At 50.7% G+C, this 21,977-nt stretch overlaps 2 protein-coding genes across 5 annotated transcripts in view; one reads left to right on the top strand and one right to left on the bottom strand.

The window, feature by feature from the left end:
* SLC44A2 (solute carrier family 44 member 2 (CTL2 blood group)) overlaps positions 1–5,606 on the bottom strand; it is a 62,697-nt gene extending 57,091 nt beyond the window's left edge. Inside the window, exon 1 of one of the 2 annotated variants that reach the window (XM_075577452.1) lies at positions 4,455–5,606. In XM_075577452.1, coding sequence (XP_075433567.1) covers positions 4,455–4,500 — 46 coding nt within the window. In that variant the 5' untranslated portion in view covers positions 4,501–5,606. The remainder of the gene's footprint in view (positions 1–4,454) is intronic. The other variant, XM_075577454.1, reaches the window with a different exon arrangement.
* AP1M2 (adaptor related protein complex 1 subunit mu 2) overlaps positions 4,020–21,977 on the top strand; it is a 31,133-nt gene continuing 13,175 nt past the window's right edge. For 2 of the 3 annotated variants that reach the window (XM_075577457.1, XM_075577456.1), the window contains exons 1-2: positions 15,604–15,937; positions 20,456–20,612. In XM_075577457.1, the coding sequence (XP_075433572.1) occupies positions 15,896–15,937; positions 20,456–20,612 (199 nt within the window). In that variant the 5' untranslated portion in view covers positions 15,604–15,895. Of the gene's footprint in view, positions 4,037–10,283; positions 10,357–15,603; positions 15,938–20,455; positions 20,613–21,977 lie in introns of those variants that run through there. The other variant, XM_075577458.1, reaches the window with a different exon arrangement.

The following is a 21,977-nucleotide window of genomic DNA, read 5'->3' as shown; positions in this document are numbered from 1 at the left end:
CTTCTCCGCCCCATTCCTCCCTCCCCCCACCCACTTCTCCGCCCCATTCCTCCCTCCCCCCCCACTTCTCCGCCCCATTCCTCCCTTCCCCCACCCACTTCTCCGCCCCATTTCTCCCTCCCCCCACTCACTTCTCCCCCATTCCCCTCCCTCCCCCACTTCTCCCACATTCCCATCTCTCCCCTCCCCTCATTCCCCCTTCCCCCCATTCACTTCTCTCCCCCTCCCCTCTCTCCCCCTCCCCTCTCTCCCCATTCCCCTCTCTACCCCCTCCCTCCCCCACTCTTTAGCCCCCCCCCCCCCACCCAACTCTCTCCCCTCTCTTTGTCTCTCTCCTTCTCCCCTGGGCTGTGTATGTTCTGTCACAGATATATTAGGAACAGAAACTTTCCGTTTATAGCAGCAACGCCTCTTCCCGCCCACACCCTACAGCACCCGGCGATACGCTTCTGTATATACTGTATACTGTGACACAGGCACTGCATGCTGTCACTGTGATCTGCAGAGAACGCCTCTCCCACAGGGTCAGTCCCACGTAGGGGCAAAGTGACCTAATGACAGGGACGTGTGTAATGGGTTAAAGGGTCAGTCCCACGTAGGGGCAAAGTGACCTAATGACAGGGACGTGTGTAACGGGTTAAAGGGTCAGTCCCAGGTAGGAGCAAAGTGACCTAATGACAGGGACGTGTTTAATGGGTTAAAGGGTCAGTCCCACGTAGGGGCAAAGTGACCTAATGACAGGGACGTGTGTAACGGGTTAAAGGGTCAGTCCCACGTAGGGGCAAAGTGACCTAATGACAGGGACGTGTGTAATGGTTTAAAGGGTCAGTCCCACGTAGGGGCAAAGTGACCTAATGACAGGGACGTGTGTAATGGGTTAAAGGGTCAGTCCCAAGTAGGGGCAAAGTGACCTAATGACAGGGACGTGTGTAATGGGTTAAAGGGTCAGTCCCACGCAGGGGCAAAGTGACCTAATGACAGGGACGTGTGTAATGGGTTAAAGGGTCATTCCCACGTAGGGGCAAAGTGACCTAATGACGGGCGTGTGTAATGGGTTAAAGGGTCAGTCCCACGCAGGGGCAAAGTGACCTAATGACAGGGACGTGTGTAATGGGTTAAAGGGGCCAGTCCCACGCAGGGGCAAAGTGACCTAATGACAGGGACGTGTGTAATGGGTTAAAGGGTCAGTCCCACGCAGGGGCAAAGTGACCTAATGACAGGGACGTGTGTAATGGGTTAAAGGGTCAGTCCCACGTAGGGGCAAAGTGACCTAATGACAGGGACGTGTGTAATGGGTTAAAGGGTCAGTCCCACGTAGGGGCAAAGTGACCTAATGACAGGGACGTGTGTAATGGGTTAAAGGGTCAGTCCCACGTAGGGGCAAAGTGACCTAATGACAGGGACGTGTGTAATGGGTTAAAGGGTCAGTCCCACGTAGGAGCAAAGTGACCTAATGACAGGGACGTGTGTAATGGGTTAAAGGGTCAGTCCCACGTAGGGGCAAAGTGACCTAATGACAGGGACGTGTGTAATGGTTTAAAGGGTCAGTCCCACGTAGGGGCAAAGTGACCTAATGACAGGGACGTGTGTAATGGGTTAAAGGGTCAGTCCCAAGTAGGGGCAAAGTGACCTAATGACAGGGGCGTGTGTAATGGGTTAAAGGGTCAGTCCCAAGTAGGGGCAAAGTGACCTAATGACAGGGGCGTGTTTAATGGGTTAGTCCCACGTAGGGGCAAAGTTACCTAATGACAGGGACGTGTTTAATGGGTTAAAGGGCCAGTCTCACGTAGGAGCAAAGTGACCTAATGACGGGGACGTATTTAATGGGTTTAAAGGGTCAGTCCCACGTAGGAGCCACTTTGTAATAATACAGTGAAATCTCCCCACCACACCCTTTCCCTCTGATGCCACATATACAACTTTGGGAAGGAAAAGGAGAGCAACATCCTTTTATTTCATATGGACGGGGAGGAGGGGGGGGGGGGACTATTATCAAGGAGAAAGTAGACCATGATATATTTCTTTACAACTAATTATATGGAAGACAGAGGGAACGGTGTTGTATTTGTGTAGGGTTTTAGCCGCAAAATTACAAAAAAAAAAAAAAAGGTGACACAAACCCTCCACCGTACAGCAAATAAAAGTACCACGTTGTGAGCACAGTCCCACGTCTCAGGCAGGGCTGCAACCCCCCTGTGCTTTCCCCTTATCTCCCAGCATGCCGTGCTACCACTGCAGCAAAGGGTTCTGGGTAATGACAGGCCAATGAGCACTTCTGTAACCCAGGCTGCGGCTGACAAAGCTGTGTAATGCGAACGCTTTTATGGGGAGTCCATGTTACAATGTCAAAAGAAGCCTATGTTGACTCACTGTGCGGGTTCACGTGCCTGTCATTACCCAGAACCCTTTGCTGCAGTGGAAGCACTGCAGGCTAAGAGATAATGGGGAAGGGCAGGGTCACAAGGGGGGAATTTTTTATATGGGTTAGGGTTTTTAGTAAGGGAAATGATTATCTCCGAACACCTGTTTCCTACCCCCAGCTTTAAGATCTCCCCAAGGCCTTGGAGACTGGATATTTCCATGTGCGGAAATTGGCAGAAAGATCCGCGCCCATGAGCGAGGGTTCAAAACAATGCTGCCGGCCTCGCTGATTAACTCTATCACGCCCAGAGGCGACGGCTCCGAGAAGCAGCCCCCCTCACGTCCGTCGGATATGGAGAATCGGTCATAACGTTCTATTTCCATCAATATGTGTCAGGGGACTAAAAATGGCCGCCCCGTTGGTATTTTCTGACCTCCGTAGCACGGTGACCTACCAGCTAGGGATGGGGCGCTAACCGTAGTATGTGTTCTGTGAGGCAGGTGCGGTCCATGTCCTTTTCGGGTTTACACATAGGGCAAAATGGTGATGAGTTGGTCATGTGTTGTGTGGGTGAGTGCTTTTAGTATACTGCAGCTCTTCTTATACCCAGGGAAGGGCGTAGATGTTACACAGCACTGTGTATATTTAATGGTACAGCTTCTTATATGCTATTAAATAGGTATAGATAGATATACAATGAATGTATAAGAATCACACTGTCCCATCTCTGACATCACACATGACATCATACACACACGTCAGGATACAGAGCCTGGCACCTCTAGGGCAGGACACGGATACAGAGCCTGGCACCTCTAGGGCAGGACACAGGGATACAGAGCCTGGCACCTCTAGGGCAGGACACAGGGATACAGAGCCTGGCACCTCTAGGGCTGGACACAGGGATACAGAGCCTGGCACCTCTAGGGCTGGGCACAGGGATACAGAGCCTGGCACCTCTAGGGCTGGACACAGGGATACAGAGCCTGGCACCTCTAGGGCTGGGCACAGGGATACAGAGCCTGGCACCTCTAGGGCTGGACGGAGGGATACAGAGCCTGGCACCTCTAGGGCTGGACACAGGGATACAGAGCCTGGCACCTCTAGGGCTGGACACAGGGGTACAGAGCCTGGCACCTGTAGGGCTGGACACAGGGATACAGAGCCTGGCACCTCTAGGGCTGGACGGAGGGATACAGAGCCTGGCACCTCTAGGGCTGGACACAGGGGTACAGAGCCTGGCACCTCTAGGGCTGGACGGAGGGATACAGAGCCTGGCACCTCTAGGGCTGGGCACAGGGATAGAGAATGCCACCTCTAGGGCTGGATGGAGGGATACAGAGCCTGGCACCTCTAGGGCTAGGCACAGGGATACTGCGCCTGGCACCTCTAGGGCTATATACTGTAGACAGCAGCGGGATTAATTGCCCGGACTAAACAAGGTGTCCTATCAGACATGTGTAGGGGCTTCTTTGTTTACTCCCAGTAGAATTTCAGCTGACCCTATGAAATACATAACACTGCGGATTTGGGGTGTGAGCTGGCTGCGGCGGTGCGTGTCTCACTGTCCCTGGCACGATACCAGCGTGGGCACGGAGGAGAGTCAGCACGATGAGGTCGAAACGGATTCCAGATGCAATGACTCCATAACCCCCGGGGTTCATTCCTGCGCATGTATGTGTATATATGTAATGTATAAGTATGTGTGTGTGTATAGATATATATATATACATACACACACATACAAACATATATATATACACACATACACACACACACACATATATATACACACATACACACACACACATATATATACACATATATATATATACACACACACACATATATACACACACACACACATATATACACACACACACACACACACACACACACACACACACACATATACACACACACACACACACATATACACACACACACACACACACACAGTATTTGCATGTATATATAAAATATAGGATGCATTGCTTGCAAGACTGCCACCCTGAGGTGCCTGGTCTGTGTGTTGTGGCCCCTTTAAGAGCCCCACCCAGTGCGGCCCCACCATGTTTAAAGGGCATCTTACCATAGGCTCCATCTGGGGGGCTCTTTCCCCCCTCCTCCTCCTCCATGTCTTTGTTGCTCCAGGCGTGTCCCTGCTATTCCAGGCGTGTCCCTGCTATTCCAGGGGTGTCCCTACTATTCCAGGCGTGTCCCTATTATTCCAGGCGTGTCCCTACTATTCCAGGCGTGTCCCCGCTATTCCAGGGGTGTCCCCACTATTCCAGGGGTGTCCCTACTATTCCAGGGGACTTTATGGCTCTAGGCTCTGCTAATCCCAGGTGGCTCTGCTATTCTTGCAGTAGACGTCTGCTGCTTCTGCGAAAGGCTCTGCTATTCCAGATGTGTCTGCTGCTTCTGCGAAAGGCTCTGCTATTCCAGATGTGTTTGCTACTCCTGCCGCAGGCTCTGCTATTCCAGATGTGTTTACTGCTCCTGCAGCAAGCTCTGCTATTCCAGATGTGTTTGCTGCTCCTGCACCAGGCTCTGCTATTCCAGGTGTGTTTGGTGCTCCTGCCGCAGGCTCTGTTATTCCAGGTGTGTTTGCTGCTCCTGCCGCAGGCTCTGCTATTCCAGATGTGTTTACTGCTCCTGCCGCAGGCTCTGCTATTCCAGATGTGTCTGCGCTGATCCTGCACCAGGCCCTGCTATTCCAGATGTGTCTGCGCTGATCCTGCACCAGGCCCTGCTATTCCAGATGTGTCTGCGCTGATCCTGCACCAGGCCCTACTATTCCAGATGTGTTTACTGCTCCTGCCGCAGGCCCTACTATTCCAGATGTGTCTGCGCTGATCCTGCACCAGGCCCTCCTATTCCAGATGTGTCTGCGCTGATCCTGCACCAGGCCCTGCTATTCCAGATGTGTCTGCGCTGATCCTGCACCAGGCCCTGCTATTCCAGATGTGTCTGCGCTGATCCTGCACCAGGCCCTACTATTCCAGATGTGTTTACTGCTCCTGCCGCAGGCCCTGCTATTCCAGATGTGTCTGCGCTGATCCTGCACCAGGCCCTCCTATTCCAGATGTGTCTGCGCTGATCCTGCAGCAGGCTCTGCTATTCCAGATGTGTCTGCGCTGATCCTGCAGCAGGCTCTGCTATTCCAGATGTATCTGCGCTGCTCCCGTGGCAGTCTCTGCTATTCCAGATGTGTCTGCAGCTCCTGCACCAAGCTCTGATACTCACTTTCTCCCTCCCCAACCAATAGGAAACGAGAGGGGGCGTGGCTAAAGTAGGCTGCGCCCTGTTGGAATGTGATCCGCTATTTGATGTTCTGTCGCCTTAAAGGGCCAGCGTCACGTGTCTGGGTCATTTAAAGGGCCAGCGTCACGCGTGTAGGTCATTTAAAGGGGCAGGGTCACCAGATTGGGCCGATAACTTAACGCAGCAAAGCGAGCGGTGAATTCACATTCGGAGGCGTTTTGGTGACTTCGCATCGCGCGCACGCAGAGCCGCAGGGCCCCGTCTAACTCAGGGTGTGCCTGCCCCGGAGGGATTAAATTACAGAGATAGATCTCAGACAATTACTCATCATGTATAATTAATGCTGGGTGTGTACAGGAGGGGGGGGGGTGGAGAGTGTGTGTGTGTGTGTGTGTGTCTCATAGCGCGCTTCTGTCTGTGTCACTGTGTCACCCTGCGGGGGGAGGGACAGACTCCGTGTCCCATAGCTCCCTCCTGTCTGTGTCACTCTGCGGGGGGAGGGACAGACTCCATGTCCCATAACTCCCTCCTGTCTGTGTCCCTGTGTCACCCTGCGGGGGGAGGGACAGACTCCATGTCCCATAATTCCCTCCTGTCTGTGTCACTGTGTCACCCTGCGGGGGGAGGGACAGACTCCATGTCCCATAGCTCCCCTCTGTCTGTGTCACCCTGAGGGGGGAGGGACAGACTCCATGTCCCATAGCTCCCTCCTGTCTGTGTCACTGTGTCACCCTGCGGGGGGAGGGACAGACTCCATGTCCCATAGCTCCCTCCTGTCTGTGTCCCTGTGTCACCCTGCGGGGGGAGGGACAGACTCCATGTCCCATAGCTCCCTCCTGTCTGTGTCACTGTGTCACCCTGCGGTGGGAGGGACAGACTCCATGTCCCATAGCTCCCTCCTGTCTGTGTCACTGTGTCACCCTGCGGGGGGAGGGACAGACTCCACGTCCCATAGCTCCCTCCTGTCTGTGTCACTGTGTCACCCTGCGGTGGGAGGGACAGGCTCCATGTCCCATAGCTCCCTCCTGTCTGTGTCACTGTGTCACCCTGCGGGGGGAGAGGGACAGACTCCATGTCCCATAGCTCCCTCCTGTCTGTGTCACTGTGTCACCCTGCGGGGGGAGGGACAGACTCCACGTCCCATAGCTCCCTCCTGCCTGTGTCACTGTGTCACCCTGCGGTGGGAGGGACAGACTCCATGTCCCATAGCTCCCTCCTGTCTGTGTCACCCTGAGGGGGGAGGGACAGACTCCATGTCCCATAGCTCCCTCCTGTCTGTGTCACTGTGTCACCCTGCGGGGGGAGGGACAGACTCCATGTCCCATAGGTCCCTTCTGTCTGTGTCACTGTGTCACCCTGCGGGGGGAGGGACAGACTCCATGTCCCATAGCTCCCTCCTGTCTGTGTCACTGTGTCACCCTGCGGTGGGAGGGACAGACTCCATGTCCCATAGCTCCCTCCTGTCTGTGTCACTGTGTCACCCTGCGGGGGGAGGGACAGACTCCACGTCCCATAGCTCCCTCCTGTCTGTGTCACTGTGTCACCCTGCGGTGGGAGGGACAGGCTCCATGTCCCATAGCTCCCTCCTGTCTGTGTCACTGTGTCACCCTGCGGGGGGAGAGGGACAGACTCCATGTCCCATAGCTCCCTCCTGTCTGTGTCACTGTGTCACCCTGCAGGGGGAGGGACAGACTCCATGTCCCATAGCTCCCTCCTGTCTGTGTCACTGTGTCACCCTGCGGGGGGAGGGACAGACTCCACGTCCCATAGCTCCCTCCTGCCTGTGTCACTGTGTCACCCTGCGGGGGGAGGGACAGACTCCATGTCCCATAGCTCCCTCCTGCCTGTGTCACTGTGTCACCCTGCGGGGGGAGGGACAGACTCCATGTCCCATAGCTCCCTCCTGTCTGTGTCACTGTGTCACCCTGCGGGGGGAGGGACAGACTCCATGTCCCATAGCTCCCTCCTGCCTGTGTCACTGTGTCACCCTGCGGGGGGAGGGACAGACTCCATGTCCCATAGCTCCCTCCTGTCTGTGTCACTGTGTCACCCTGCAGTGGGAGAGTCTTCATGACTCTGTGTCTTCCCTGTTACTTTGCCCCCTAGGGTATCACTTCTTTCTGCACACTCCCTCTTACTTCCTGTTATTGAAAACATTCTAACCTCAGTGGTATCAAATGTTACTCTTAAATAAAACTTTCTATGTAGATACGCACATCAGCTGCCCCCATAGACTTTAATAGGATCACCCTCTTACATGTTTCAGTTGCCCCTATAGGCTTTAATAGGTTCACCCTCACATCAGATAACATACCATGGGAACACTGGACTTCAATTACTATAATTATTTTATTAGATAATATCTTAGTATTGCACTGTATAGTAACGTTACATCACCACCCAGTGGATATAGACATGTACTGCAACTTAGTTACTGTGCTAAATATATTATTAATATTAACATACATTTTGTATATCAGGCTTTTTCTAAGAGTCCTAATCAGCCAGGTGGAGTCTGGTTGATTGCCGGTGTGCAATTAACCAGCACACTGCTGGATTTAGAGGCAGTTTCTCTCAAACAGTGATAAGTCTCTGTTACAGGGACCCATTACTAGCAATCCGTTACTATCAGGAGGGGGAGCGGCTCAGTGAGTAAAGACACTGACTGGCACTGAGAGTTTGGAGCCTGGTTCAATTCCCGGTGTCGGCTCCTTGTGACCAAGGGCAAGTCACCTTATCTCCCTGTGCCTCAGGCACCAAAACCATAGATTGTAAGCTCCACGGGGCAGGGACCTGCGCCTGCAAAATGTCTCTGTAAAGCGCTGCGTATAATTAGCAGCGCTATACAAGAACATGTTATTATTATTATTATTATTATTATTATTATTATTATTATTATTATTATTATCATTATTTGTATGGTGCCAGCCGTGTACTGTACATAGCTCCTTACAGCAGTAACACACGTGGCATAATAATAGGAGCCGTGACTTCCAGATTCTTCCTCGTTACCCTGCTCTCATTAAACCCGAATCCCAGTGACACCCGGACTCCAGTTTGGGTTGTAAAATTGCCGGCAAACATTAATGCTGTGTTTCCCCAACTCCAGTCCTCAGGGAACCCCAACAGGTCAGGTCTTAAGGATATCCCTGCTCCAGCACAGGTGGGTCAGTCAGCGGCTCAGTCATTTTGACTGAGCCCCCTGTGCTGGAGCAGGGATTACGATCTGACCTGTTACCCTTAAGTTCTCTTTAAGATCTGACCTGTTGGGGTTCCCTGAGGACTGGAGTTGGGAAACACAGCATTAATGTAATTAACAAAAAAAAAACATGACACGCAAGCCACTGGCCTCTAGGGCCCATGGACGCGTATCACTGTATCATCCAAAGGTTGGCGCAAGCCTATCGGCATTGGCTTACCATATCGGCAACCTTACCATGGTCCAACTGAGGACTAAGACAAGGTAAAACTCACACCCACTTTAGCTGGCAAGCAACAACCCGCCATAAGCGGGCCCTTTTAAACCAAGAGCCAACCCTCTCTCAATAACCTCCTGGAGCCCTTACATTAAACATGTCCTGCCCTATATCCGTTAAATGGACCCCATTCTTCCTCAATACATCCTTGTTATCCCCCTTCCAACTCCCTGTGCCTGACCACAATGTCTCCCACTTTCCTACCGAACCTGGAAACTGCCGCATTGTCTTTCTTCCTTCTCCGCCCAATCGCCTTCAAGCTCCTTCGCGGTTGTCCGGGATATCCTCAGAATAATTTCTGACCATACCAACCGCATAGCGTTGAACGATGCTGTAGCAGGGCACTTAACACTGTTTTAAAGATTGCTGCAGTATAAGCCTGTAGTGGTCTGAGGAATCCAGCAGGGAGCTGGTTAATTGCAGCTAGTCAATTAACCAGTCTCCACCTGGCTAATCAGGCAGGTTGAAAAGCCTCCTGCTGGGAGAGACTCCTGAGCACCGTCACAACTGTGCTGCCAAAGGAGATGATGACTTGAGTACACAGAAGGACTGTGTGATGACATCAATATACCAGGCCCAAACCTATTCCAGGGCACAGCAGACCCTGGAACTCACAAGAGGCTTGCCCCTCGATGGACACCAATCCAGACCCAGAGACTGACATGAAGAGCCACCTGCTTTGAGGTACCTCTTTAGACTTTGGGGGGATAGTTTGGTAACAGGCTTATCCTCCCAGCCCTGCAAATAGGGACTGGGGAAGTGCGTTAGCCCTTACACAGGGATAGGCCTTACGCCACCCTTCTCCGACATCTCTCACTTCTTCCAGGTCCCGACACTGCTGCGCACCTGGTTGCAGCCACCGTCAAGCCGGCCCATGGTAGGCATGCTGCTCTCCTCGCCGCCCACCTGGCCCTGGCCCTGCGACATTCCTCTCCGACCTCCTCACAGCAGGTTTGGGGCAGGGGCTCAGCCTTACAGGGGGCCTACCACCCCATAACCCTCTTGGGTCCCAAAACATCCACCATCTAAACCACTTCACTCTCTTCGACATCAGCTGCACTGTGAGCCCAACTGCCCTGGGGGACTCTGCATCCCGGAAAGCTGGTCCCTTAACCAAGCCCCCCCATCCAACAAGGCCTGTTCCCTGATTTTACCTAAAATTGCTTCTTATTCCCTAGGGGAAATGTTGCCGGCGCCCTGGCTCCCAGCTGAAACCACCTGTGCTCCTCCCGGGAAACACTGGATCATAACGTAAGTATTATACCCGGGGTATATAAATGAATGAAGAATTGACACCTACAGCTAAGCAACTAACCCTTCCCATTGTTTTTTTCCCATGTCCCTAATTATTAAAAAGGACATCTAAGACCAATATGAAAAATAGCCATCATAAATCTGTGGTCTTGATAACGTGGCCTTCCCATCCTCGATTTCGTCCCCTTCTGTATACCATTCCCCAATAATACTCCACCCCAAGTCAACGTGACATACCAACGACTTACCAACACATCACTCTCGCCAAGCTGTGCCCAAATAGAAGCAACCCCCCCATTAACAGGAAGCTCCACCCATTAACCTCCCCCCCACCCCATCAAATGAAGCCAACGCGATATACCAACACCATACCAACATACAACCCCCGCCAAGCTGTGCCCAAATATGAGCAACCCCCCATTAACAGGAAGCTCCGCCCATTAACCTCCCCCCCCCCTCCCACCACCACCACCATCTCTCTCCCAATATTTTCAGAATCTTTCCCCCCTTTTTCCCCACCCCCCCAATATGAAAAGAAAAACGTATCCAGATAATTCAACAACGCCCCAACCAGAATCCTAACCGTAACCACCAGAGACCATACCAACTTCTCCCAACACCATCAAAATCAAAGGGAGAGAGGTTGCGGGCTTCTTCAACATTGTCCAGGGAAGGACGTAGGGGAACCCTAGATTTTGCTACAAAGAAAACCCTATCCCCACGTCTTAAAGCTGCAGTTCAGTCTTTTTTTTTTTTTTTTAATTTATTTTTTAACTTCAATAGTTGCATGTGGGCAATCTCTAATTGCCTAAAGAACTGCATAGCTGCCGGTCAATTCGTTCTCCGTCTATTGGTCGGCAAAGTTTGGCGACATCTTTAAATGTGGGGAATGTAAATCGTTGCTATAGGAACAAGCATGCTTGTTAAAATAGAATACAAGAAAATTGGTCTTTCAAAGTTGTTTGTTTGTTTTTTAAACAGAAAATGCTAAAATTATTTTTTATTACTACAGAACTGATTTATTAAAAAAAACACACATGCAGGATATTGACTGAAGTGCAGCTTTAACGTCCTGCCCCTTTACCACTATCATCGCCCCAAAGGCTGGGGGCCATGGTGCCGCTGAGCGATCAGACTGCTCTAAGGCAGTGATTGCGTCCATGCGGTGTACAGGTGCGCGCGTAGGTGGGAGGGGGTGCGGCACTGCGCAAGAAATCAGTTGAATCTGGTTTCTTGGGGCGACAGGCAGGTCACGTGAGCGGTTCGCCCAATGAGGGCAAACGAGCTCCGTGACGCCCCCTAGGCACGCCCCCCCCCCCCCACGGCGCGTCCACCATGGCCAGGGAAAGCACTCGCTTGACGCGGGTCACTTCCCAGCCTCCGTGCGCCGGCGAAGGCGCCGTGGCTCCCAGCCTTACCCTCCCATGCAGGGGCTCGCGATATGATGTCATACCGCCATCTGCCAATAGGATGCACACTTTCTTTGCTAAGTACGGATGTAACAAAATGTATTTTTCTTTCAGTGCCACGTGCAAAAATCTTCAATAAATTGTTTCAAAAAGAAATAACTAACATAGCGTTATTTCCCTCTCCTATTTCGGGGTCTGGGTGGGAGTAACCCCACAGTTAGGTGTGATATAACTAACATAGCGTTATTTCCCTCTCCTATTTCGGGGTCTGGGTGGGAGTAACCCCACAGTTAGGTATGATATAACTAACATAGCGTTATTTCCCTCTCCTATTTCGGGGTCTGGGTGGGAGTAACCCCACAGTTAGGTATGATATAACTAACATAGCGTTATTTCCCTCTCCTATTTCGGGGTCTGGATAGGAGTAACCCCACAGTTAGGTATGATACAACTAACATAGCGTTATTTCCCTCTCCTATTTCGGGGTCTGGGTGGGAGTAACCCCACAGTTAGGTATGATATAACTAACATAGCGTTATTTCCCTCTCCTATTTCGGGGTCTGGATGGGAGTAACCCCACAGTTAGGTATGATATAACTCACATAGCGTTATTTCCCTCTCCTATTTCGGGGTCAGGGTGGGTGTAACCCCACAGTTAGGTATGATATAACTAACATAGCGTTATTTCCCTCTCCTATTTTGGGGTCTGGATGGAAGTAACCCCACAGTTAGGTGGGATATAACTCACATAGCGTTATTTCCCTCTCCTATTTCGGGGTCAGGGTGGGTGTAACCCCACAGTTAGGTATGATATAACTAACATAGCGTTATTTCCCTCTCCTATTTTGGGGTCTGGATGGGAGTAACCCCACAGTTAGGTATGATATAACTAACATAGCGTTATTTCCCTCTCCTATTTTGGGGTCTGGATGGGAGTAACCCCACAGTTAGGTATGATATAACTAACATAGCGTTATTTCCCTCTCCTATTTCGGGGTCTGGATGAGTGTAACCCCACAGTTAGGTATGATATAACTAACATAGCTTTATTTCCCTCTCCTATTTCGGGGTCTGGATGGGAGTAACCCCACAGTTATGTATAATATAACTAACATAGCGTTATTTCCCTCTCCTATTTCGGGGTCTGGGTGGGAGTAACCCCACAGTTAAGTATGATATAACTAACATAGCGTTATTTCCCTCACCTATTTCGGGGTCTGGATGGGAGTAACCCCACAGTTAGGTATGATATAACTAACATAGTGTTATTTCCCTCTCCTATTTCGGGGTCTGGATGGGAGTAACCCCACAGTTAGGTAAGATATAACTAACATAGCGTTATTTCCCTCTCCTATTTCGGGGTCTGGATGGGAGTAACCCCACAGTTAGGTATGATATAACTAACATAGCGTTATTTCCCTCTCCTATTTCGGGGTCTGGATGGGAGTAACCCCACAGTTAGGTATGATATAACTAACATAGCGTTATTTCCCTCTCCTATTTCGGGGTCTGGCTGGGTGTAACCCCACAGTTAGGTGTGATATAACTAACATAGCGTTATTTCCCTCTCCTATTTCGGGGTCTGGATGGGAGTAACCCCACAGTTAGGTATGATATAACTAACATAGCTTTATTTCCCTCTCCTATTTCGGGGTCTGGATGGGAGTAACCCCACAGTTATGTATAATATAACTAACATAGCGTTATTTCCCTCTCCTATTTCGGGGTCTGGGTGGGAGTAACCCCACAGTTAGGTATGATATAACTAACATAGCGTTATTTCCCTCTCCTATTTCGGGGTCTGGATGGGAGTAACCCCACAGTTAGGTATGATATAACTAACATAGTGTTATTTCCCTCTCCTATTTCGGGGTCTGGATGGGAGTAACCCCACAGTTAGGTAAGATATAACTAATATAGCGTTATTTCCCTCTCCTATTTCGGGGTCTGGATGGGAGTAACCCCACAGTTAGGTATGATATAACTAACATAGCGTTATTTCCCTCTCCTATTTCGGGGTCTGGATGGGAGTAACCCCACAGTTAGGTATGATATAACTAACATAGCGTTATTTCCCTCTCCTATTTCGGGGTCTGGATGGGAGTAACCCCACAGTTAGGTATGATATAACTAACATAGTGTTATTTCCCTCTCCTATTTCGGGGTCTGGATGGGAGTAACCTCACAGTTAGGTAAGATATAACTAATATAGCGTTATTTCCCTCTCCTATTTCGGGGTCTGGATGGGAGTAACCCCACAGTTAGGTATGATATAACTAACATAGCGTTATTTCCCTCTCCTATTTCGGGGTCTGGATGGGAGTAACCCCACAGTTAGGTATGATATAACTAACATAGCGTTATTTCCCTCTCCTATTTCGGGGTCTGGCTGGGTGTAACCCCACAGTTAGGTGTGATATAACTAACATAGCGTTATTTCCCTCTCCTATTTCGGGGTCTGGATGGGAGTAACCCCACAGTTAGGTATGATATAACTAACATAGCGTTATTTCCCTCTCCTATTTCGGGGTCTGGATGGGAGTAACCCCACAGTTAGGTATGATATTACTAACATAGCGTTATTTCCCTCTCCTATTTCGGGGTCTGGATGGGAGTAACCCCACAGTTAGGTGTGATATAACTAACATAGCGTTATTTCCCTCTCCTATTTCGGGGTCTGGATGGGAGTAACCCCACAGTTAGGTGTGATATAACTAACATAGCGTTATTTCCCTCTCCTATTTCGGGGTCTGGATGGGAGTAACCCCACAGTTAGGTATGATATAACTAACATAGCGTTATTTCCCTCTCCTATTTCGGGGTCTGGGTGGGAGTAACCCCACAGTTAGGTATGATATAACTAACATAGCGTTATTTCCCTCTCCTATTTCGGGGTCTGGATGGGAGTAACCCCACAGTTAGGTATGATATCACTAACATAGCGTTATTTCCCTCTCCTATTTCGGGGTCTGGATGGGAGTAACCCCACAGTTAGGTATGATATAACTAACATAGCGTTATTTCCCTCTCCTATTTCGGGGTCTGGATGGGAGTAACCCCACAGTTAGGTATGATATCACTAACATAGCGTTATTTCCCTCTCCTATTTCGGGGTCTGGATGGGAGTAACCCCACAGTTAGGTATGATATAACTAACATAGCGCTATTTCCCTCTCCTATTTCGGAGTCTGGATGGGAGTAACCCCACAGTTAGGTATGATATAACTAACGTAGCGGTATTTCCCTCTCCTATTTCGGAGTCTGGATAGGTGTAACCCCATATAGTGGACACATGTACCTCTTTGGGGGTCTGCGAAATGTTGGAGGGTATGAGAAGAGCTAGACCCACAATCCCCCCGTTAAATCAGTCCCATTTACAGCCGTACGCCCAGCGGCCGCCATTTCTGTGCACCAAAACGCGCGGGGAAACTCGTTACCGACGCAGCAGGAGAAATATCCGGTTAGTACAGAGGCGCTCACTAGCGACTCTTAGTACAGAGGTCCCGTAAACCTATTTGGTGTATGCTGTATATATTTATTTGTAAGCTTCTATAATAAATACATAAACATCATGGTCACGAATCCACCTTCCTGCCATATTTTTGGGGCCCTTCTTTAAGGCTTCACAGTGAGATCTGTCTCCGGCCTGTAACCCTATATCTCAGCGTCCCTTAAAGGCAAAGTGTCTAGGAGCGACAGGAGGACTGAAACTGCAGACAGTCACCCTATGCCCGAGGGGCTTTAGTAGGAGGGTTTTTAACAGGGTGGCGCTTCCCCTTTAAGAAAGCAGCTCACCTGGCCATACCTGTGTGCAGGTGACGTAGGGGAGGGGAGGGGAGAAAAAAAGACAGGAAGGAGGAAAAGGCAAGGACGGAGGAGCAATCCCCATGCAGGAGAGCGAAAAAAAAACCCTACTGATAGGAGCAAAAAAGCCCTACAAAAGGGAAGCGCAGATCCCATTAATTGTAGAAGAAATCCTGCAAGGGGGGAGCAACCGTTCCTACAGAGAGTAGCACAGACCCTACAGAGACGTGTTAAACCCTATAACGTGGGGCACAATCCTACATAGGAAAAAAAACCCTATTTATTTGAGTTGGGGAGTGGGGGGCCCAGGAAATCCTTCAGTGATGTCATCGTCTGCAGTGTTCATCCTGGATCTGAAGGGGAAGGTGAGTGATTGCTGGGTGGTTGGGGCAGTAAATACAAGGATGGGGGTGGGGGGGAGGGGTTGAGGAGTATTGGGGGAAGTAAATACACAGGGGAGTAGTAGGGGCAGTAAATTCATGGGGGAGTACAGGGGGCATTAAATGCATGGGGGAGTATTAGGGGCATTAAATACACGGGGGAGTATTAGGGGCAGTAAATACATGGGGGGAGTATTAGGGGCAGTAAATACACGGGGGAGTATTAGGGGCAGTAAATACACGGGGGAGTATTAGGGGCAGTAAATACATGGGGGGGAGTATTAGGGGCAGTAAATACATGGGGGGATATTAGGGGCAGTAAATACATGGGGGAATATTAGGGGCAATAAATACATGGGGGAGTATTAGGGGCAGTAAATACATGGGGGGAGTATTAGGGGCAGTAAATACATGGGGGAGTATTAGGGGCAGTAAATACACGGGGGGAGTATTAGGGGCATTAAATACACGGGTGGAGTATTAGGGACAGTAAATACATGGGGGGGAGTATTAGGGACAGTAAATACATGGGGGGAGTATTAGGGGGGCAGTAAATACATGGGGGGAGTATTAGGGGCAGTAAATACATGGGGGGGAGTATTAGGGGCAGTAAATACATGGGGGGGAGTATTAGGGGCAGTAAATACATGGGGGGGAGTATTAGGGGCAGTAAATACATGGGGGGGAGTATTAGGGGCAGTAAATACATGGGGGGGAGTATTAGGGGCAGTAAATACATGGGGGGGGAGTATTAGGGGCAGTAAATACATGGGGGGGAGTATTAGGGGCAGTAAATACATGGGGGGGGAGTATTAGGGGCAGTAAATACATGGGGGGGGAGTATTAGGGGCAGTAAATACATGGGGGGGAGTATTAGGGGCAGTAAATACATGGGGGGGAGTATTAGGGGCAGTAAATACATGGGGGGGAGTATTAGGGGCAGTAAATACATGGGGGGGAGTATTAGGGGCAGTAAATACACGGGGGGAGTATTAGGGGCAGTAAATACACGGGGGGAGTATTAGGGGCAGTAAATACACGGGGGAGTATTAGGGGCAGGCAATACATATGGGGGAGTATATGGGGCAATAAATACACGGGGGGAGTATTAGGGGCAGTAAATACACGGTGGGAGTATTAGGGGCAGTAAATACATGGGGGAGTATTAGGGGCAGTAAATACATGGGGGGAGTATTAGGGGCAGTAAATACATGGGGGGAGTATTAGGGGCAGTAAATACATGGGGGGAGTATTAGGGGCAGTAAATACATGGGGGGAGTATTAGGGGCAGTAAATACACGGGGGAGTATTAGGGGCAGTAAATACATGGGGGGAGTATTAGGGGCAGTAAATACATGGGGGGAGTATTAGGGGCAGTAAATACACGGGGGGAGTATTAGGGGCAGTAAATACACGGGGGGAGTATTAGGGGCAGTAAATACATGGGGGAGTATTAGGGGCAGTAAATACATGGGGGGAGTATTAGGGGCAGTAAATACATGGGGGGAGTATTAGGGGCAGTAAATACATGGGGGGAGTATTAGGGGCAGTAAATACATGGGGGGAGTATTAGGGGCAGTAAATATTAAATTTTTATTAAAATTTTTTTTGTTTTTCTTCTAATTACCCCCTATTACTGAGTAACCGCGTTAATACTGAGGCTGTAACTAACGGGGCCGTTCCCCCATCTCCCCTTATTTCCTCATTTAATTTAGTGATTAACCCCCTCACCCGGGGCCCAGGGGAGCAGGCCCCTCCCTTACCCTGTAAAATCCCCCAACCCCTCGATACACTGTTGGCGGCCCTGCAAGACCCCCACCCTCTATCTCTCACCCCCCCACCCTCTATCTCTCACCCCCCACCCTCTATCTCTCACACCTCCATCTACCCTCTCCCTCTCCCTCTCTCACTCCCCTCTTAAACCCCCACCTCCCATCCTCCCGCCCCCACCTCTCTCATCCTCCTACCCCCACCTCTCTCATCCTCCTACCCCTCACCTCTCTCTCTCATCCTCCTGCCCCTTCCCCCCACCTCTCTTTCATCCTCCCACCCCCACCTCTCTCTCATCATCCTGCCCCTGCCCCCCACCTCTCTCTCATCCTCCTGCCCCTGCCCCCCACCTCTCTTTCATCCTCCCACCCCCCGCCTCTCTCTCATCCTCCCACCCCCCCGCCTCTCTCTCATCCTCCCACCCCCCCGCCTCTCTCTCATCCTCCCACCCCCCCGCCTCTCTCTCATCCTCCCACTCCCCCGCCTCTTTCTCATCCTCCCACCCCCCGCCTCTCTCTCATCCTCCCACCCCCCGCCTCTCTCTCATCCTGCCACCCCCCCCGCCTCTCTCTCATCCTCCCACCCCCCCGCCTCTCTCTCATCCTCCCACTCCCCCCCCTCTCTCATCCTCCCATCCCCCCTGCCTCCTCTCTCATTCTCCCGCCCCCCGCCTCCTCTCTCATTCTCCCGCCCCCCGCCTCCTCTCTCATTCTCCCGCCCCCCGCCTCCTCTCTCATTCTCCCACCCCCATCCCCCCTATCTCTCATTCTCCCGCCCCCCCCTCATCTCTCATCCTCCCGCCCCCATCCCCCCTATCTCTCATCCTCCTGCCCCCCCCTCATCTCTCATCCTCCCGCCCCCACCTCTGTCATCCTCCCACCCCTCTCTCTCCCCCCCACCCCAACCCCTTTCTCTCTCCCGCCCCCACCTCTCTCTCCCGTCCCCACCCCCACATCTTTCTCTCTCCCCTGCCCCCATTTTTTCTCTCTCTCCCTCGCCCCCACCTCTCTCCTTCCCCTCTCCCTACCCTCTCCCTCATGCCCCCCCCCTCTCTCCCATCCCTCCCCTCTCTTCCCCCCACCCCCTCCCGGATCCTGTTGGTGGATGCGGAAGTTGCCTCCGATTGCCGGTCGGAGGTGGGCCCTACAAGGGAAGCAGCAGGGGAGAATGGCCTGCTGCAAGGGAGGAGAGCTGGGGCCTGGCAAGCAACAGAGGCCCGGCAGCAAGACACGGGTGTTGGGCCCGACCTCTGGCCAGGCCCAACTTCCAGCACTGGCCAGGTCCCCCGCAGCCGCCGGGCCCTGACAGTTGTTTTGGCTCTCCCCCCTGTTGGCGGCCCTGTGTGGGAGGGTTGGAGGAGATATGGGGTGGGGGAAGGCGATATGGACCTCGAGGGGAGAGGGAGGTAGGTGCATTGGGAAATAGGTAGGGGCCTGCAGAGGTGCCTGTCAGAGGGAGCCTGCTGGAGGGTGCCCACAGAGGTGCCTGTCAGAGGGAGCCTGCTGTAGCAGGCCCACAGTGACTGTCAGAGGCCCTCTCTTCCACCAGCACCTCCGCAGACACCCTCCAGCAGGCCCACTCTTCTCTGACCGATCTGGCGCATGTTGCCCGGGCCTGGGACAGGAGTCCCGGCTGCTCCACCCTGTTGGAGGCCCTATTTACATTGACAATTGTATTAATAATTATAACGATAACTTTATTTCATATAGCGCTTTTCTCCCAATGGGACTCATTACGGAACAGCGCGCGGGACGCTGCTCTTAGGATTGTTACAGACACAGTCCCTGCCCAGATGAGCTTACAATCTAACTTTTGGGGGCCTGAGGCACAGGGAGATAAAGTGACTTACCCAGAGTCAGTGTCTTTACTCACTGAGCCGCTCCTCCGTATTGATTAAGCCTTACAATGACGATTGCATTGATTAAGCCTTACATTGACGATTGCATTGATTAAGCCTTACATTGACGATTGCATTGATTAAGCCTTACATTGACGATTGCATTGATTAAGCCTTACATTGACGATTGCATTGATTAAGCCTTACAATGACGATTGCATTGATTAAGCCTTACATTGACGATTGCATTGATTAAGCCTTACAATGACGATTGCATTGATTAAGCCTTACATTGACGATTGCATTGATTAAGCCTTACATTGACGATTGCATTGATTAAGCCTTACATTGACGATTGCATTGATTAAGCCTTACATTGACGATTGCATTGATTAAGCCTTACAATGACGATTGCATTGATTAAGCCTTACATTGACGATTGCATTGATTAAGCCTTACAATGACGATTGCATTGATTAAGCCTTACATTGACGATTGCATTGATTAAGCCTTACAATGACGATTGCATTGATTAAGCCTTACAATGACGATTGCATTGATTAAGCCTTACATTGACGATTGCATTGATTAAGCCTTACATTGACGATTGCATTGATTAAGCCTTACAATGACGATTGCATTGATTAAGCCTTACATTGACGATTGCATTGATTAAGCCTTACAATGACGATTGCATTGATTAAGCCTTACATTGACGATTGTATTGATTAAGCCCTTCAATCAACCCTTTTATTGAGGAAGGCCCTTTATTGATATTGATTAACCCCAACATTGATTAATAATCCCTGTATTGATCATCACTTCTATTGATTAACGTATTAATTCCCTCTTTTCTCCCTTATGTTGACTAACCTCTCTCTCTCTCTACTGTGTAGCCCCTGATCTGCAGGAATTACAAGGGGGATATCAATATGGCAGAGATTGATCACTTCATGCCGCTGCTCATACAGAGGGAGGAGGAGGGGAATCTGTCGCCGCTGCTGACGCACGGAAAAGTCCACTTTCTATGGATCAAACACAGCAACCTGTACTGTATCCTTTTCTGTTCCCGAGGGGACAGGGGGTCAGTCTGTGCCATACTAGGACCCCATGATTGACCCCTGACCCACCGAATACAGGGATCTTTATGTAGTGGGGTGGGAACGGCAGTGCATTAAAACGGCACCAGGATTATCAGATGGAAGAAATTCTACAGAATGCAACAGGGGTTATTATTAATGTCGTGGTAAAGCTGCTGCCGGTTTCGTGCATGTTTGGAACAGCCCGGTATACTGTAGTTGGACACCGACTGAAAAAGAATATAGAGAGAGGAGGGGGTGGGGGAGAGAAGAGAGGAGGGGGTGGGGGAGAGAAGAGAGGAGGGGGGGGAAAGAAGAGAGGAGGGGGGGAGAGAGAAGAGAGGAGGGGGGGAAGAGAAGAGAGGAGGGGGGGAAGAGAGGAGGGGGGGAGAGAGGAGGTGAGGGGTTGAGAGGAGGTGAGGGGGGAGAAAGGAGAGAGTGGGGGAAAGGGGGGAGAGAGGCGGGTGGGAGAGGGGAGGAGAGGAGAATGGGTGGGGAGAGGAAATGGAGGGGGGAGAGGAGAAAGGAGGGGTGAGAGGAAGAGAGGGGAGGGTATAGAAAGGAGAGGGGGATATTGAGGGGTAAAGAAGTTTGTTGGGAAAGAGGTGTATAAATAATGGTGCACTGTATGGGCACAGGCATAGGTGGAGGGGAAGAGAGATGAAGAAATGTGGATAGGAGGGGTGTGGGGAAGTTGGAGAGAACAGAAACATTTACAAAGGAGTGAGGAAACATTAAACAGAAAAAGCAGTAGGGAGGGCATAGTGAGATACAGGAGGAGAGACTTCCCAGGTACTGGAGGATAGGAAGAATACAAATTATCACAGGATTTAGAAACTCCTCACAGTTACAAGGTTGTAGTTTTTGAAGTGCAGAGTCCAGATCTACCTGTAGTATATAATATGCAGCCAGAATGTTAAATGGGAGTCAAGCCATATGCCCAGATATTTAAAACGAGTGACCGTGGCTAGAATGGTGCTAGAGTTGGTTCTGATCTGTAGCGCCGTCATTGATAGCTTTAGAAATGTAGCCTAAGTCACAAATACCATCAATGACAGGTTTGTCTGTATTTAAAAACAGTTCGTTTTGGGAAATCCAGTCTTCAAGTGAACCATATTTTGCAACATGTTGAGCGGCATTTAGGTACTTTCCTTGGTTATAGAGTATATACATGAACTTGCTCACTTGTGTCAGTTTTTTACAACTAATGCCGATAGACACACTTGCGAGAATGTTGCCCAGTTCCACGTGTGTCTTGTTTATGTCTGGTCTCTATGGCTACCGTTGTTTTACTGCTCACTTTACTGCAGTTTTACACTTTATGGATCCCTTTTGCTGC

The sequence above is a fragment of the Ascaphus truei genome, chromosome 20 (assembly GCF_040206685.1).
Source record: "Ascaphus truei isolate aAscTru1 chromosome 20, aAscTru1.hap1, whole genome shotgun sequence".
Classification (NCBI taxonomy): Eukaryota; Metazoa; Chordata; class Amphibia; order Anura; family Ascaphidae; genus Ascaphus; species Ascaphus truei.
Note: the sequence above shows the minus strand (reverse complement) of the source record. Positions and strands in the feature narration are given on the sequence as shown.